General features: G+C 28.2%; 1 protein-coding gene across 3 annotated transcripts; it reads left to right on the forward strand.

Moving 5' to 3' along the window:
* The first annotated feature begins 461 nt into the window (after positions 1 to 461).
* On the forward strand, positions 462 to 5,582 carry LOC106757202 (protein cornichon homolog 1). 3 transcript variants are annotated; one of them, XM_014639821.2, is made up of 5 exons: positions 462 to 535; positions 775 to 1,020; positions 1,187 to 1,368; positions 2,712 to 2,834; positions 5,108 to 5,582. In XM_014639821.2, the coding sequence occupies exons 2-5, from the start codon at positions 943 to 945 to the stop codon at positions 5,151 to 5,153; spliced, it is 429 nt and encodes a 142-aa protein (XP_014495307.1). In that variant the 5' UTR covers positions 462 to 535; positions 775 to 942; the 3' UTR covers positions 5,154 to 5,582. The 3 variants fall into 3 exon arrangements, with proteins under 3 accessions (XP_014495307.1, XP_022634844.1, XP_014495308.1); XM_022779123.1 differs by lacking the exons at positions 462 to 535; positions 5,108 to 5,582 and adding an exon at positions 3,951 to 5,101 and having other exon boundaries at positions 734 to 1,020; XM_014639822.2 differs by lacking the exon at positions 462 to 535 and having other exon boundaries at positions 741 to 1,020.
* Positions 5,583 to 18,936: the final 13,354 nt, after the last annotated feature.

The raw sequence follows: 18,936 nt of genomic DNA on the forward strand, positions 1-18,936 counted from the left end.
ACTAGGGACCAAAAACGGTATTAAGCCTTTACATTTTTCAGTTTTATTAAAAACAAAATTCATCTCAAATTTCAATTTATTTAAACTGTGTAATAAATTATTTATTTTTATTTTAATGAAGTTGAACTCAAACTAATTCCTTAACTGAAATTTAATCATGTCAATATGAAAAAAAAATGATTATATGAAAATTAAACATAATTTGTTTATTATATGAAATGACACGATCGATTGTGTAGGTATTTAAGCTAGCGTAGGTTGGTATCAAAAATTGTTATTTGAGTTTTCTCATTGGTAGTTATGTGGATAACTTTATTAATACAGGGTTTCTTATAATATTGCCGAACAAAATTGTTGTTAATTATTTTAATGTTGCGGTGTCAATACAAAATTTTATGTTGATTAGTTTTGTGGTGTTCATACCTAACAATTTTTTTAATGATTATTAGTTGAAGAAAGATGAAGAATGATGAAGCCAGAGCACCATCAATGGTTGGAAATCTGAAAGTTCAAACCTCAAGAAGAAGTAATATAGGTTCGAATTGGATAGTTGCGAATTTTCTTTCTCTGATTTTGGCATGTACATGCATATTGTTTGTATCTAGTTTTTTTTTTTTTTTTTTTTGACTATTTAAATCTGCTCTTGTCACAAGTATATAAACTGAAACAAAAAAAATTGCATTCAAATGTGTAATAAAATATGCTTTTTTTCTTCAAACGACATGATATCCTGCTAAAAAAATGCTGTTTAAAAAATTGTAATTGTAACTACAGCAAACAGGTAATGTGCAACTTGTCGTGTGGAGGCTTCACCACTTCGTCTGCGTTCAGTGTTCCAACAAGGCAACAACTCAAACGTTGTCAACTGTTTGTTGAGGTTTCATCAGCTTCCTACAATCAATATACTCGACCTATCTCTCTCCGCTTCTCTGTTAATTCATAATGGGTTTGGAGTTGTTCTTTTGGCTTATCATTTGTTTCCCTTTCCACATCGCCTTTTTAGCCTCAACGTTCTACCAGGTATTCATCTAACTTTTCCTTTTCTTTCCATTTCAAACTTTTTTCTTTGCCTGAGCTCCGTTATTTAATTCCAATGTGATTGAACTGTAAGAGAGGATTCGCGTTCAGATTGATTTTTAGCTTCGATGAATCTAAACATGTTCTTTATTTCTTTTTTGGGTTGAAGGTTTTGATGCTGACTGACTTAGAAGCCGATTTTATCAACCCATATGATGCTTCATCAAGGATTAATTACTTCATCGTTCCTGAGTTTATTGGGCAGGGATTGTTGTGCGCTTTCTGCCTTTTAACAGGTCACTGGATCATGTTTTTGATGACGGTTCCTGTTACATGCTACCATGTGATGCTGTAAGTACTAAATTTTATACAAAAGGTGAACAATGTGCTGCTCAAGTTACATCAAAGCATTACATGATTTCTCCCCTTTTCAAATTTTGATTCCCCTTTCTTAGAAATTTGTTAAAGCGGATTTTTTGGTGGGGGTAGTCTAAGATGAATGTTTTTCTTGCTGTGAGAATCTTCCACCTAATAGCCTATTCTTCTACTTTGTTTTGGGGGCAGAAAGGGGGTGGGAAACTAACGATAGCTAAAATTTGAAGGTTTGAGGCTTAGATGCATTCATAAATAATAAGTAACTGATTAAAAGAAATTCCGTGTCACTAAAGGAGTCCTCTCTGTTTGTTTGTTTTTCATTGCTCGTGATCTAAAGAAAGTTATATGCAACAATTTTTCATATAAGAATATGGATCAACTTACTTTATTTTCCTATATTGCTATATAATTGATATTAAAGAATTGTAAAATTTAAAAACATGGCAGCAGTTATTCAAGCCAATTGATTTAAGTTCTATCATACACCTTTGTATCGACTAAGTTCACCAGTTAGTTAGAGATAAACGAACTCGAATGGCTGACATCCATCAAAGGGTGTCTTAGGGCCCAACTGATTCTACTATAGAGGCCAATAATAGACAATAGTTCTCCCTAACTCAACTCGTCATCGTACTATACTCTCAAAAGAGCAACTCTTCTAAAAATATTAAAAAGTGCCGAGTTAGAATCTCATTTTAATTAAGGATTATTGTGGTTCCGGATGATCTAGCTACAAGAGAACTGGGAATGAAGAGCTGTCCCCCGCCATCCTTTTTCCGCCCAACTCTTTCTTATTAAGAATATTGGTTTTTAAAAATTAGTGATTGTTCTTCTTCAACCCTTACTATCCAACCTCAGAGCATATAGCTAATGTGTTCTGCTTATTGAATAAGGTTCTAGTGTTGGTCCGCTACTCCTGGATGCTGAACGGGTCCTTGAGATTTCTCCATCATGATTTCTAAGGAAATGAATACAGGAGTAATGATTTTTTACTGTAGCTGCCAGTAGCTTGAACTTAATGGTTTATCTTCTCTTTAATGCCATCAGAATATTTGTTTGTTTATATTGAGGTTTATTGTTCAATTAATTGGCATTACTAGATTGTGTTCTTGAGGTTTGAATTTATTATATAGGAGATTTGGTTGTGCCAATAAAAGGAACTTGTGGTCACTAGTTTTATGTTTGAACAGTTCTGACTTGGGTCGCAATAAATATTGAACTATTGCGCACATATTTTGTTCTGAACTCCCTTAGAAGGCTTAGAACATGAACTTGTATGTTCTGTTTCAGTTCATTATTATTTCATTTCAATGATTCAGGTACATGAAACAGCAGCATCTCATCGATGTTACTGAAGTGTTTAGAGCACTTAACTCTGAGAAGAAATTTCGCTTGGCCAAACTTGCGTATTACTTAACAATCATCATTATAACTGTCTTCAGGTTAGTTTGTGCTGCCCTTAAAATAGTATATGCTTATCTACCATATTTTTGTGTTTTACATTCTCACTGCTTAATATTATGTCTATTTTTTTTTCTTATTAATGTGATGCATTGGGATTGTGTTAGGCAAGCCAGTCTGGTTTTTGTTACTATTAGCCAAGGTGTTAGAGTTAATTATTATTGTTGAGAGAAGATTGGAGGTATTTTGTTATTAATGTCAGGATAGGTCTGGATGATGAGAGAATATTGAAGGTTTTCTGTTTAGTTTGTGATCGGGTTTTGGAGGAAGGGTCTCGGGCTTTCAAAATTCTTACAGCAACTACTTGTATTCATTATTTATTTTCACAAACTGAGTTTTTTACTCATCCAATGCTAAGGGAGATCTCATCTTTTCACTAGTTCTTTCACTGATCTCTGAACCAGTAATGATCACTTTCATAATTCAGGAAGCATATCATTTTACAATTCTAAGGATGAAAAGTTAGTTATATGGGCCACTGTTCTAGGATTCAGTAAGCATATTGTAACAACTTTTTCATAATGCATTCTCGGAGCAAGTAACACATTTTACTTATGGCCAAAACGCGTTGTGGGGATAGTGCCTAGTGTTTTACCTAGTAAAATTTGGCAGTATTCAATACGTCTCATAAAGACAGCAACTGCTTGAAGTAGAAGTTATGGAGTTGGAACTTGCTGTTAATGTTTTCCTATGCAGTAATTCATTTTTCCTTTTTGGGTTTCTTCATATAGACTCAGCCCATCAACCATCGTTACTATCCTATTTTATACATGCATCTTCACATGGGTTTGAAAGGATACTTGTCAAGAGAGATTATCTAAGTATAGCTGGGTTTAAGTTTAATACTTGATTTGGGGACATACATGACATAGCAGTCCTTGTGAAGTGGTATTCTTCATATCTTTAGTTTTAGTCTGCGATATCATGTAACAAACGAGTGTCTACTATCCATTAAAACCTTCTCTACATAGATGCAGGAGCAAATAAAATTTACTAAAGTTTCCTTTAATGTTAATTTAAGCTATTTTTCGGTCTTACTTACGTAATTCCACAAATTTTGTACCTTCTGTCAACCTCCTTCAACAAAATAACTATAGTTGCCATCACAAGGCAGAATTGCAACTGGCGGTTGATGCTTGATGAGGATGGTTCCTTGAACAGGTTCCTGATATCCTTCCAAATCACACCAATAGTAATATCTCTTGATTTTAGTTAGTTTAGATTGTGTCAGAAACCGTGATTGGTGTGATAGAGATTGGCATGATGTATTTTAGGAAGGTTTATATTTGATATGCTGTAATTTTGTAACAGTTTTGTGCTGTCTTTATTAGGTTCATTTATAGTTGATTAATCCCGCAATCATAGGGATTTATTCCTGATAATATGCAGTCTATATTTCCTAAAATATACTGCAGACTTATGTATTTATATAGAGGTTAATAACCTCTTGGAATAATAAGAAAGTATTCTATTCCTTCTAAATCTGAGAGATTGTGATGAAACACCTTGGATGCTGCAATGGATTTCATCATACACAATTGGGAACTCTTATTTTGGATCTCTAGACGTGTCTTTTCATTTTAGGTGATCATATGAGAACCTTGAACTTTGCTTCCTAGTATTATCAACATATGGACCTAAATTTTGGGAACTGAAATTAGAGTTTTCACTGCATTAAAGTATGTGCTTATACACCACTAACTGAATGGAACTCAAAGATCTTTGCTGCCATATTAACGTGTTCTTGAGCAAAGGAACCTTTTAGAAAGGTTAAGCGACCTGTGTTAGATTGGTTAAGATGAACAGTAATATACCTCTATTATAACCGTTCCAGGCTCTGAAATATTGGGTTGCAAAGAAAGTACCTAGCCTGTTCACTTGCCTTCTTGTTCTTTCAGATTTGATGAGTATTTCTTCCTTTCTATCTTGTTACAAAATAAAATGAATATTTTTCTCTGGGCATGTAAGTTTTTTATTTTTTCTTTTCTTGAAGGTGGGTACGGTAGGGGGATGGAAGGGAAGAATTTTTTTTTTCAAATTAAAAAGCTTATTTATAAAAAAAAGAAAGAAAAAGAAGAGAGATTAACACATAAAGTTTATGTTAATCAATAATTTTGTTTTAAAAATTATCAAATAAAAAAACATTAATTGGAAATGGAAAATTCGTTCCCCCTTCCACCATCTTCCAAAATACATACCCTTAAGCAACATTTTTCGTGACTATTTATCATTTTCCCCAACTTTTCATTTGCAGGCTTGTATTGATGCTTGTCTACTATTTAGATTCTGAAGATGAGTGATATGGACAAACCTTTGAATTCCTACTACCCGACTTGATCACTGTGGTTTAAGGTGGTGCTTCTTTTTCGTCTTATCCTTTTTTTTAGTAATTCTTTTATGAAGGTGTGATTGAGTTCTATAGCATAGGATTTAAACACAAATTCACAGCTCTAAGAAACAGAAATCCGTCACTAATTTGAATGAGTATTGCCAACTAAGGTATGTCTGTAGTTATTTGACTCCTGTTGGTCATTCTCTCTTGAAATAGCTTACCAACTGATTTTTATGGTAACTGATGATTATGGAATTAGAAGATGGTATTTGGCAAGGGTGATTTGAACATTGTATATTATTTCCTCAGAATGTTACAACTTGTTATAAAATACCAACACCCAGTGTAAATTTAGCATAAACTTATGAAAAAGGTGAGTTGTAATTATTGTCATGTCCACGGTCCTTGTGTTCATTTTTCTTTTTATGTTTGAAAGGCTAATTATTCATTTATGTGGAAAATGCATCTTAGTTATTTTAATTACAAGGAGGTCTAGAAATACCGTGAAATTTCAATACATGATTGTGTCGCCTGAGATATGCTCGTCACTAATATAGTTATCTTTGAACGTTTTGGGCTCTCAAGGAGGAGGAGAATAATGTGTTGGTTGTGTTGGAGACACAATCACATAATCTTATGCTCAAAAATTGATTATTTTGAATAGATTTCAGTATGTTTTTATTACCACGACTTGGTATACTAAATTCTTTAGCCTTTAAAAAGATGTAGAAATTAGTGTACCAGAAATTACAATGGTCTTAGTTTTTCAAATATATCTACAAAAATTAGTCATCAAAAGTTATGATGGTCCCCTTTTATGTTCGCTCTGATAATATGGTTTCTTATGTGATACATTACCAAATGTTTTATTTGTATTTCTTTTTTTAATTCTTAATTTTGTCAAAAAAATAAATAAATTGAGCAATAAAATTGGTTGGACAAGTAAGAATGTAATGGGCCATGAGTTTTTTGGTTTGACACGTAAGAATGTAAATTGTTTGGAGGAACGATACCTACTTATTTGTTTTAAGGACTAAAAATAACTATGGCTTTTGGAGGACTAATTTTCACATATTTCCTAGAAGGTTAACCAAAAACATCGAGTCAAATAGAAAAATAAAAATATATTTAAATCCTTTTATGATGGAAACAGTAAAATTTAGAAGGCAACATGGAGGCAATGCTAGTGTTTTTGGACCTGAAATATACTTGCCATGCCTGAGCCCAAAACATTGGTGTGTTAAGTTAGAATGGCACACATGGCCCTCATCCTCATTATAATAAATTGTTGTCATTTTTTTTTCAATGTTCCGGATGGATCATTCCGAAACACTTCCTTTGGATTGTTCAATCTATAACATGTTTTGGATTAAGTGTTTCTGAAAAGTGTAAGATATATATGTTCCAGAAAACTTGTTTCGGAACACCTTTTTACATTGTTTAATCTGTAACATGTTCTGGATTGTTTTGTAAGAACATTATTTTGCATTACAAATTCCAAAAACATGTTTTGAACTTAGTGTTTCGGAATAGTGTAGAATATACACATATATTTTAGAAAGAATAGGTATTCCGGAATGAAATAGAATAAAAGGGTAGAATAGTCATTTTAAAATTATGGTATTTCTTTTGTTGATAGTTTGCAGAAAAAATGAATGCTGAAGAAAGAGAAGGAGCAAACATTTTTTTATATAAAGTGGGTTTCACAGTATTAAATATAGGAAGATTTGGAAAGGGAAAGAAACAAATGGTATTAAATGAAAAGATAGATGGTTGAGTGATCCTTGAAAATGACTGGTTTTCCCTTTTTCAACCACCCTTCTCATAACACCATCCATAATGGTATTTTGATAAGTAAATTTTTAATAATATTTTTTATTTTTTTCTTACAAAAATAAAAGTTTTTTATTTATTTTATAAATATTTGTGAAATTTTATCAAACAACATTATTCATTCATGATTGCCTCCACTCATCTTTTCATAACCAACTTTCATGTCTTGACCCTACACAATTCCTCTGTCACCTTCACCAAAAATGTTCGGTCATTTTCGTCTCTGCCGGTTTTCCGATGTGGGACCTTTCCCATTTATTCTTCATACCTAAGTTTGGGGCTTTTGGGTAATTTCACCACAACCTTCGTCTTCGATTTCTGAAGAAATTTCACAACACTGTTTTCATTCTTGTTGGGTGGACACAAATATCATAAATTTTCTCCCTAAAATACCATTCTTCACCAACTAAAACTCTGAACTTCTGTGTCATCTTCAACTTCAACGTCAAATTGCAATTAAAGCTATCACTTTCTCTTTGCTACATAACAAATATATGTATTCATTAATAACAGACAGTAATAAATATCGCTACAAATAATTTCAGAAATTAATTTAGTCGTAATTAAATGAATATATTTATCTCTGTCTGGTGTTTATATTTTATTTTATTAATACTTAAAAGAATTAAAAATTATAGTTTTTAAGAGAGTGAGAGTTTTTATAAAATTTAATGGAATATACATATTGTAACATCCGTAAAGTTACTTTCTATTATGCACGTCATCAATTTCCATCCATCATAAGGATTTAAAAGGTGAATAAAAGAATAGATACAACTAGTAATTTCTCAATATTGTATACTTCCACTCCAACCTACAATAAATATGGTTATTACAATATTAATACCATAAATAAGTCTATTTATGTAACCAAAGTTTGGAGATGTTTAAATGTAATATTTTATTTGGACAAAAATTGGTTTATTTTATTTTTTTGTTAATTTTATTATATAATAAGAAATTTATATTTATAAAAGTAACTATAAAATAATATTTTTATTAAAAAATTGTAGTAATATTTTGTTGTTGAAAATGGGCTTGATAAGATGGTCCTCCTAGAGTAAAGTGTAACGGTTCACATCAATAAATTAGCAAAGAAAGAAACGACAACCTGAACCTGACATTGGAGAACAACAGTTGCTGAGAAAGCTCCGCGTTGAGGATATAATTGTCGTGTCACATCAACTTGTTAAAATACTTAAAAGGAAAAACACATCAAAAGAAGTGATCAAATAATGGTTTAATAATATTATGGAACCAAATAATTATTTACCCTTATTTACATTTTCAAAAGATTGTGAGTTTTAGTCGTCACATCTTACATGCTATTAGCTTTATTCATAAAGTTTCAAATTCAATAATTCTTTGACATCTAAAACAAAGAATAATAATAGCCTTTGCTTGCTTAACGGGAATGAGAATATTTTTTTAACAATTTTTTTTATATATAATAATTTGTTATTAATCTGTTTTAAATATTTTTTTTAAATAAATTTAAACACAAAAATAAACGATGACAAATATTTTATTATCAAAAAATTGTTAAAAATATTGTTAAAATATTAAACATGAATTGATAAGTATGATCTCGTTTTTAGTGATAAAAGTTCAAAACATTACTAAATCTCAATAAATTATATATATATATATATATATATATATATATATATATATATATATATTTTTAGTGTGTGATGAGTTTGACTTTCTAAGGTGATGTTAATTTTAATAATTAAAATAATCACATACAATTTATAATTGCTTTTAATTTATCATGAACAATAAGTTTTATTTTTTATGTTTATAATAGTAATTTTTTATTTACAAATATAATTTAAATACATTTTTACCCATATATACTAAATAATAAATACATTAGTTTATTAAATTATGTATTTAAATCTTTCTAACTATTGTCTTAATTTAAAAGATTATTTATTTTCTTCGAGGAATTCATATTTATACCAACTAATTTAAGTTTATGAAAAACTAACTACAATTTACCTATTTGTAAACAGTCATAGTATTTTATATTAAATAAACTGCCATTATTATTATTTTTTTTTTCATTTGATATGATCCAATGCATGTGAATTTATGAATGGGCCTTACTGTATGAAGTCTTCAATTAAAAATATTAAATATCACTGGGCCTATGGGTCACGTGACACGTGGAATGCGCTCTTTATCTTTTACCATATTCGTATTGTTTCTGGGGAGCATTTGTTGACTTTACTGGAAAAATAAGTTATTTTCGACCATGATGCACCAAAATAAAATAAAATAATTTTAATCATTTAAATTTTATATAAATAAAATGTCTCCTAACTGCATGATTGTATAATTAATATTAACTATTATCTGGTTTTACCTATTAGCTAAAGAAAATGGCAATATAACTAAATGAGAGCATTTCATCCCATAATATTACAATTAAATTATTAAAAAAATGGTATATTCTCTCATTCTGCGTTTGCTACTGAGGGAAAGGAAAAATCATCCTTAGTTGGTGAAAATCAATTATGACTTTTTAAGGTGTAACTTTATCTAGTAATTAAATATGCATTAGGAAAGAATAAAAGTTGAAAGTATAATTTTAAATAACTTATTATAATTCCATAAGGTTAAATAGAAATATTTTAAATTTATTAGTTAATTTTTTTATCTACTATATTAATTAAAATTTTAACATTTTTTTTAAATTGTCTTCACTTCAGTTTCATATAATATATCTGATTGAATTCTTGAGATGTAGATTGAGTTTTTAAAGAAATTCTAACCTTCAATTTTTTATTTTATGAATAATATCACATTATAATATTTTAATTGAATTTTATCGGAATATATATATATATTAAATATATTAAGAATGAAAGTTAAAGAGTTAACTTTAAGTTTTATTCAATTATATAAAAATAATTTTTAAAATAAGATTTATGTTTATTTATATACTATAAACTGATTTTATTATTAATTAATGTAGAAATTTTAATACTTTTTTATCATATAAGTTTTTAATATAAGATTAAATATTAATAGGTGATTTTATAACAATTTGATAGGGGATGAAACAATAAGTTCAATAAATAACAAATATAGTTAGAATAAACTCTAATCCATAATTTTGATATCATGTTAAAACATAAATTGTAAATCTAACTCAATTTTACAAAGATAAAGTTTACACTTATTTATATATTATAAATTTGTGTTGATCTTAATTCATCATCTTATACCGAAACATGTAGATCTCGAACATGAGATAAAACATTAATGAGTGATCTCTTTGTGAAGGACACGATGAACTTAATAAATAATAGATTTTATTAAGATAAATTCTAATTCATGATTCGATATGATATTATAAAGTAGATTTTAAATCTCATATAATTTTATAAATAAAATTTATAATATAAAATTTACATATTCTAAATTATTGTCTTCGCTTGTTAACTTTAATAGTTTGGAGAAGTGAATGAAAAGAAAATTTTGAAGAAAGGCTAAAAGGAAGTTGCAGTGTTTGGTAGAAGTAACGTGATTTGCCCCCGGGTTTGTTGCCGAGGCATCTTCCAGAAATGATCTTAGTGAGCAGAAGCTATGTTGATTATCGCACGGAAAAAGAAAAGAAAAGCAAATGAATAAAATGAGGAAGGGTGAAAATTAAGATGGGGAAATTGTCAGGATGTGTATAAAAAGCTTAAAATTTGAAGAAATGCATGAAACAGAAATATGTTGAGAATGATGATATTGGAGGTGTGAAGTATAGCAGTGGCGTTATTACTGAAAAGTGGAAACTGGGAATAGTCTGAATGCCCTTACGTCGCTTTACACAGTTGGAAAGTTCATAAATTGAGGTACCCTTCTGCTTGTCATTTCACTGTTGATTCCAACCACAGCACCAAGTACAAAACCCACTGTCAAGCTGCCAACTTTTGTCTCTCTCTTTGTTTTCTTCTTCTCTCCCACCCATGGGGCCATTAATCCTTACAATTACCATTCATTCATGGGAATCTCCTTCACACATTCACATACACTTTTTAGGTTTATGCCTTTTTTTTAACCTACCATACTTTTCTCAATTAACATCATCATCATCATCATTATAAAAAATCTTTAATTTTTTAAACTCAACAATGTTAGATGGTTGATGGGTTTCTTCTTCTTCTTCTTCTTCTTCTTCTTCTTCTTCTTCTTGTGGTTCTACTCTCTCCATGGAACAAGCCCAACTGGTGTTGTCAGCACATGTCTGGTTGCTGTCTGTCTTGCATCAATCTTCTACACACACAATACAGCTACCTAACCAAACCAGCTCATGTTTTTGTTATCCACCAAACCTCGTTTACATTTCATGCTCACATTAAGGAACACAGCTTTTTCCGTGTCTCATAGTCATCCTTACCGTCACCATATGATTTCTTTTTTTAATTTAAATTCAAAAAGAAACCCTCTTGCTCGCTACAAAAAATGTTGATGTTCTACCTAAATACATTTATGTCATATGTAAGATGTAACGTGTTGTTTTTTTAGCCCTCAAATAAGAATATCTAATGTAATTCTTTCATTTGCTTAAATTATTTTATTGGATTAGACAATAAAATAATGAGATTTTATAAAATGAATTTAAGTCCACAAAGAGAAAAAAGAAGTTGGATTAAGTTTAATTTTACGACAATTAGCTCTTTTTATCTGTAACGTAGTCTCAATCTTTAGAAAAAAATTTGTTAGGTAGAATAATAAAACTGATGAGTTAAGTTTAAGTTATAAATTTTGAGATAGTAAAATGATGAAATAAGTAAAATATTCATTTGTATAGAGGTTTTAGATTCAACTCCTATACATTTATTTATTTATACGAATTGTGTGTTTAAATACAAGATTTAAATATCACAAGAGTCAGGTGTTATATAAGTACCGATAACACAAATTGTTTTCTATCACTGTAATATTAATTATTATATAGTGATTTATTATGTTTATTAAAATTTTGTGAGTTACATTTAATAGTTTTATCCTATTTTTGAGTTATTTAAGGACAATTTAGATATATATTTTTTATGTTTTTCTAAAAATATAATCATGATAAAATCTTTAAACTAAAATAAAATAATATTTTAAATATGATGATGGACTCTACCAAAATTATTTAAAAATAAAATATTTGGCTTTTGCTTTCGGTTTGAAAAAAAAAACGTTGTAGATTTTGTTACTTATAATTTTTATATTTAATATGTGAATTGTGTTACGTAGAGTGTGATATCATAACCAGCTCTAATATGTAAATTAAAATACTGCGTTTTGAAATTATATTGAATGTGAGAACTATAATTGTGGTAATAATTCTATAATTTATGTCGTAGAAGTGTAAGTACTTAGACCTATATGTGAGAATTATTTCATTGTTAGATGTTGTTTCCCCTATTAATACAAAATTAAGAAAAGCGATTTTCATCTTAGTTGTAGTTCTAGATGTCACCTATTAATGGTGTTAGTTTCATTCAAACATTTATACATAAACTACTGAATTAAATCTTCAGATAAACATAATATTGTGGATAATTATATATTTCAAAACATGACAACGTTAACATAACTATTTATATTTCGAAAAAAAAAATGATAAAAGTGTAAAAGAAATTAAGCGGGACAAAACCTAAAACTTAAAAGATCTACTTGTGATTTTAATTGTGTAAATCGTACGTGAAGATGAAAGATAAATTTTGTCATGATAATGTGTGTTATGAGATATTAATGAACTTGTCACGAGTTATAAGATGTTATGTTATATATGTTGTTGTGATATGTATAAAAATGTAAATTCTCATAATCTATGTATTATGAGAAGTTTAAGTAATAATTTAACAAAGTGATATCCAAATTAAAATTTTAATCATTTGACAAATCTAAGCTGAGTCATTGCCAATGACTAATGTTTCGGTTTTCCTTGTCTGAGGTTAGTCGTCCCTCCTTGCTATGCTCCGATCGTCCAATTCTTTCTATAATCTTTCTCGGTTGGGGGTTGACCTGCAGAAGACACTTTCATAGATATGTCAATATTTTTATTAGGATAGATCGAGAGATATCCTTTTACCTTAACACCAATATTATATTTTATAAGGCTTGTCAATCACATTGATTAGTCATTAAATCAGACAATCAAATTCAATAATACCTATTAATAGTCCATTAATGCCATATTATTGTGCAATATGACCTGTCAATCACTCATAAATAGCACATATTCGCATTTAATATGGTCATTAAACATATTAATTGGTCATTAAATGATTTTTACCTTTCCTAGTTAGTGTTTGTTTGACCACCGATCAATTACTTGTTTTGACTCCAGACTCTCCTCAGCAGATCGGTCACCAGGGTAGGTACAACTAATATTACAAAAACAAACATTTTATTATTTTATTTAAAAACTTTGGGTAGGATGCATTTGAAATAAGAAGTGTTATTGTGTTAAAAGTATTGAATAATATTATGGTATAGTTTGTGAGGAAGTTGTAGAGAAGTGGGAAGTGTAGAATTGTGTGTTGGGTACATTTGAATGAAGAATTGAGGTAGTATTTAATGGTGATGTACAGTTACATATGTAAGGATGATGGTTAAGTCGTAATCAGAGCTCTAAAACAACTACTTACTATTGAAACTGAATAGTAAGAATGAATGAGTAAGTCTACTTTTTTTCATCAATAATGAATAACATTTAATAAAAGTGGTCACCGTTTTTTCAATATATTTGAAGGTTTATTAGGACCACCATTCTATATTGCTACTTCCACTTTTTGCTTCATTGCCCAGTCAAAACCTCTGCGTATATTTTTCTCATTAATATCAAAACCTATCACCACTGTCACCCTATTGCCATCAACACATTTTACAAACACTCTCAACAACTTACACTTTCTTCCTTCAATATTAATGTTTTCTTACTCTTTTTATATTAATCTTTTTCGTTTCAAAATTAATATCATTTCTAAATATCAATTTATAAACTCTACTGTCATTCCACCTAACTTCTATTTAATTTCTCAAAAATATCTTTCTTCCACTCCATTCATCTCTCAATCAAATTAAATACTTAATAATTTTAACTATTCATGCTCACAATTAATGCAATTTTATTCAAATTGTATAACTAATAATAATTAATCAGTAGGCTTGTATTGCTTATTTTTAATATATTTGTCAATTTTGTTTGTATTTGTAACTTACACTCATTCAATATTAATGCAAACATTTTAATGTATTTTATAGAAATATTTTAAGCTTTTAAGGATGCGGAAATTTATGTTATAGCATGATTTATTTTATATTTAATTATTTTTTTATGAGCAGATTTCATATATAAATTAATATCATTAAGATTTGAATCTTGTAGAACTTTATTAGAAACACATATATCACAAAATAAAGTTATGAACTGTTTAATTAAAAAAATATAACATTTTATATATAAACTAAAAAAGTGGTTGGACACCCACAACCAACATTTCTAACGTCAAACACAATATTCACAAAAGAAAAATGGTAAACCAGTTCTTTAACATATTTTTCTAACACTTTCGTTATTAATTTCATCTCTCTAAATAATACTGAGAAATAAAATAATTTTATTAATGTGGTGAATATTAGTAAGAAAATATATAATTGACACTAGTAAGAAAATAGTAACACCTTTGTTCCTCAATTTTATTGTAAGAAAACCCTTTGTATTTTTTTTTCTTAAATGAATTTTATATATATATATATATATATATATATATATATATATATATATATATATATATATATATATATATATGTAATAATCTTATCTATGAAACAAATATATCACCATCTCATCTCTTCAATTCGGCCTAACTTCCTTGCTCATATGCGACCATATACACCTTAATGGCCAGCTGCAACTGTATAATAAAAGCTTCTTTTATATGGTTTTATATTTCCCATATTAAATGGTCTAAACAACCCTGCTTTATAATTTGAGGGGGACCATTTTCCTTTCTTTTCATTCATAATTATCAAATTAGCTTTTAAAATTTTTAATTTGAGTTATTTTAATTTAAGAATGAAAACTAATATATATATCATTTTTATTTCTAAAGATCACAAATAATAATAGTTTAATTAGTTCTTATATTTATAAATTTTAGCAATCCACCAAATATTGTTGATTACAAAGTAAATACTACAATGTTGTTGTGCATCACTCAACACTTTAACCTATTGTTAAGTAAAATATAGATGTCAAGATTTCTGTTTTTCCCTTATAAACACTTTTCATTAAAAAAATGGACTTATTTGGTTTTTTTGTGTGTTATTGTTTTGAGTGTTTAGGCGAGAATTATAGTCAAATACTCTTTTACACTTTGTTTTAGTTATTTAACGTCATCTTGAGTATCTTAAATCAAATTCTTTTATGTTTTCGATGTTTGAACTTCAAATCATGTGAATGAGTACATGTCAAAGACACTCTGATGTTCAAATTAGTACTTTAGCCAATCAGTTATCATAATAAAGTTATAAATTCACAATAAAAACAATTACCTACCTCATTACTTCAAATTTATATATTTATAGATTTCAAGATGAATTTATAATTAGCAATACTATAATCACAACCTAATGTCTGATAAGTAAGACTTTCTATATAAACTTGATTAGTGGTTGTGCTTAATGTTCTTTAAGGTTTGTGATCACTCGATCGTGATGTTTTCCTGACCAACCGGTCGTAGTCTAACGGTACAGATATATATTGTACATTTCTTCTTCAGATAGTGAGATGAGTCAAACTAATTATAATTATAAGTAACTTGTAATATAGTTTAGATGAACTCCATTTGTATATAAATATTAATTCTATAGAGGTTTAAGCTTAGTAAAATTATAGAGGATAAAATAATAAATAAATAAATAAAAATAAGAAAGTTTGGTTATCACGTGTCACATGATATTTAAGGAATACCTAATACATTAAGTTATGAATAAAAGATGATTACGAAAATGAAAGGAAAATATGTTGTGGCCAGCATTGGATGTGGGAGCTAAAGGAGTACATAGTACAATTTGAACAACCAAAGCTTGAGTGGTAATTATAAGTTGTGGTTTGGTTTCCTTTCATGTGTGTGTGACTCTTTAGTAGCATTACTTGAGAATGGGAGAATTAATGGTACATTGTCCATTGTCGATTGTCCTTTCCGAAAGACTCAGAATTAACAGGTCCAGTGTTGTCTCTTACAATCAAAATATGACTTTATAATTGTCGAAATGAATCATGCTGGCTAAAGTGTCCTATAAAGGTAACCTATTTTCACTTCGATGATGCCACTGTTAGGTTTATGTGAGGTCAGGGTCCTCCCTCAGGATAAACCAACCTCCATTTCAAGTTTGTTAAATGAAAATAACTTCTTCCAAGTAGCATAGGGATACCAATGTGTCCCATCCAAAAAACTAAAACATCTTTGCCAACCCTAGCTAATTACTCTTACATTATTTTCCATATTCTCATCAAAACATATATATTTCCATATCCTATTTTAATTTCGTCAAACTTTTTATGTTATAACACTTTATATTAGGCTGTTAGAGACGTACAAAAACATGCAATCATTTCAGTTTATAAATCATTATTTTTGTGGTCCTAATTTAAATATAGTATAAGAGTATAACATCATTATAACTCACCAAGAACAAGAAAACAAAAACAAATAAAATTTATAAAATAAAACATGAATATTTTTTTTTACTGAAACATAAAATATGTTTAATTTTAAATAGTTTTAACTTTTATCATGAAAGGCAGAATCCTTTCAGAACTACTTTTGCAAGTTTTCACAAAAAAAATTATCCTTATCTTAATTAAAAAAACAAATGTAAAATTGTATTCTAAAGCCTCTTTGTAAAAGTTATCAAGAACTTATTCTAACTTATCTAATATTATAATAACTTATGCGAGTGTTTTGAATATGTTTGTAAGAATATCATATTATTCAGAAGATATATTTTGAGTTAAAAATAATTTAAGTAATTTATTAATAATTGCTCTTAGGCTTTATCTTAGAGGTGTGTACCATAAAAAATGTAATTTTTTTTCTTACATGTTATAAAACAAAATCACTTTTGACTTTTGTTTTTTCATCTCTCAAAAGTATGATATACACTCTTGCTCCTTTCATTATATATTTCTTTTACTCTCTAACATTTCCATGGGCTACACTTCCTTTCGTACTTTGTTGATGTTAGCCATCATAACTTTATATATAGGTCAATTAGGATTCTCAAGGACCACCCGATATCATTTACCCTTTTTATTATTATTTGTTTAGAGCTAGAGAAAAAAAAAAGAAAAGAAATGTTGAATTATATTTTTTATAATCTTTGTAATACAATTAAACGATCATTTAGTTATTACAAGGTTAAGTAGATAATATTGGATACTATGTCACAATTTCAGTTACAGGCTACTGTTCATATAGCTATATAGTATTTATATGACTTCTTTTATGTGTATTATGAATTCTTTTTTGTGAATGTTATGTATGATGTGCAAAATAGACAAATCTGATATATTATGAATTCTTTTTTGTGTATGTTATGTATGATGTGCAAAATAGACGTCTTTATTACATTCTATATCAAATCATATTTTAATCTATTGTTATATGCCTATATAAAAATAAAAAGCTGGACTTTTTGCATCATTAACATCTACATCAATTTTACAACAATATAAAATATTAAAAATAACGAATGTAAAAATAAATTTTCTAATACTAATTATCTTTATATATGCAATGAAATTTTCAAGTAAAATTGCGTGACAAAACTATGATAAAAACCAGTAATCCCAGATGATCTTTGTTCAATAGTCAAACTAATTTTTGATAATTAAAACTATAAGTTTTAATAATTTTGTTAATAACCATTAATGCCATAAAATTTCCAAATAATACATGATGAAAAATAAATTCAGAGTTGGATGACAAAAATTCTAATATTATCATAATGTTTAATTAATATATACAAATATTCACCAAAAATTAAAGGAACATAACCCTTAAAAATATATAATAATAAAGAAGTGTACACCAAGTAATATTTATAAGAAAACCTTTTACCTAAAGCCTAACTAAATATGTTCTTCTTCTATCAGTAAATGTGTTAAGAATTATTTTCCTCTAATTAGGTTTGTTTCTCAGATTACTAATAAATGTCATTTACTATGGTTTTAAATATATCAAGAATAGTCATACATTTACAATCTTAACAGTATATTAATTAGTTGAATAATAGAAGAACTCATATTCATACTCTTAACCCTAAACCTTTATAACATAGCTAATAAACTTTTTTTATGCTTATCAATATCATAACTAGAGACCTAAATTTTAAGAACATTATGTACTTTAAATCTTCTTAGTTGATTTTTTTCATCTTTTTCTCAATTGGTGCTTCAAATGCATTTCCTTGTATACAATCATTATGTATTTTGTCATTTCTTATATGACCACACCTTCATCTTAAGATTCCTATTTTTTCTGTACTCACATATCTCATGAAGTTAGATTTTCTTTTTCTTTCATATGTTTTAAGTTGAGTTTTTTTCTTTCTAATGTACATACATTTAGGTTGGTTTTGAAATTATACATACACATTTACTAAAGGTGCTCTCACAATAATAATGCGTGTATATATATTTTTTCTACTACATGCATATGAGAAAATGAACAAAGATGAAGATGGAAGAATTAAACCTAAAAGATATTAAAAATATTATATTTGTGTAGTGTGTTGCTTATAAAAAATAAAAAAATAAAAATTGTAATGTCTGCGCTATTACTATGTGTTTGTTTGAATGTCTAGAAGCACAGTATAAGATTAAAATAAAATATGATTAAATCCATAAATTA

Source organism: Vigna radiata, chromosome 3, assembly GCF_000741045.1.
Source record: "Vigna radiata var. radiata cultivar VC1973A chromosome 3, Vradiata_ver6, whole genome shotgun sequence".
Classification (NCBI taxonomy): Eukaryota; Viridiplantae; Streptophyta; class Magnoliopsida; order Fabales; family Fabaceae; genus Vigna; species Vigna radiata.

Bases quoted from the DNA above. Each gene is read 5' to 3' on its own strand.
- LOC106757202 (XM_014639821.2), top strand. From the start codon at position 943: ATGGGTTTGGAGTTGTTCTTTTGGCTTATCATTTGTTTCCCTTTCCAC. The intron at 1,369-2,711 runs GTAAGTACTAAA...TCAATGATTCAG, and splicing joins ACATGCTACCATGTGATGCT to GTACATGAAACAGCAGCATC. The intron at 2,835-5,107 runs GTTAGTTTGTGC...TTTCATTTGCAG, and splicing joins ATCATTATAACTGTCTTCAG to GCTTGTATTGATGCTTGTCT.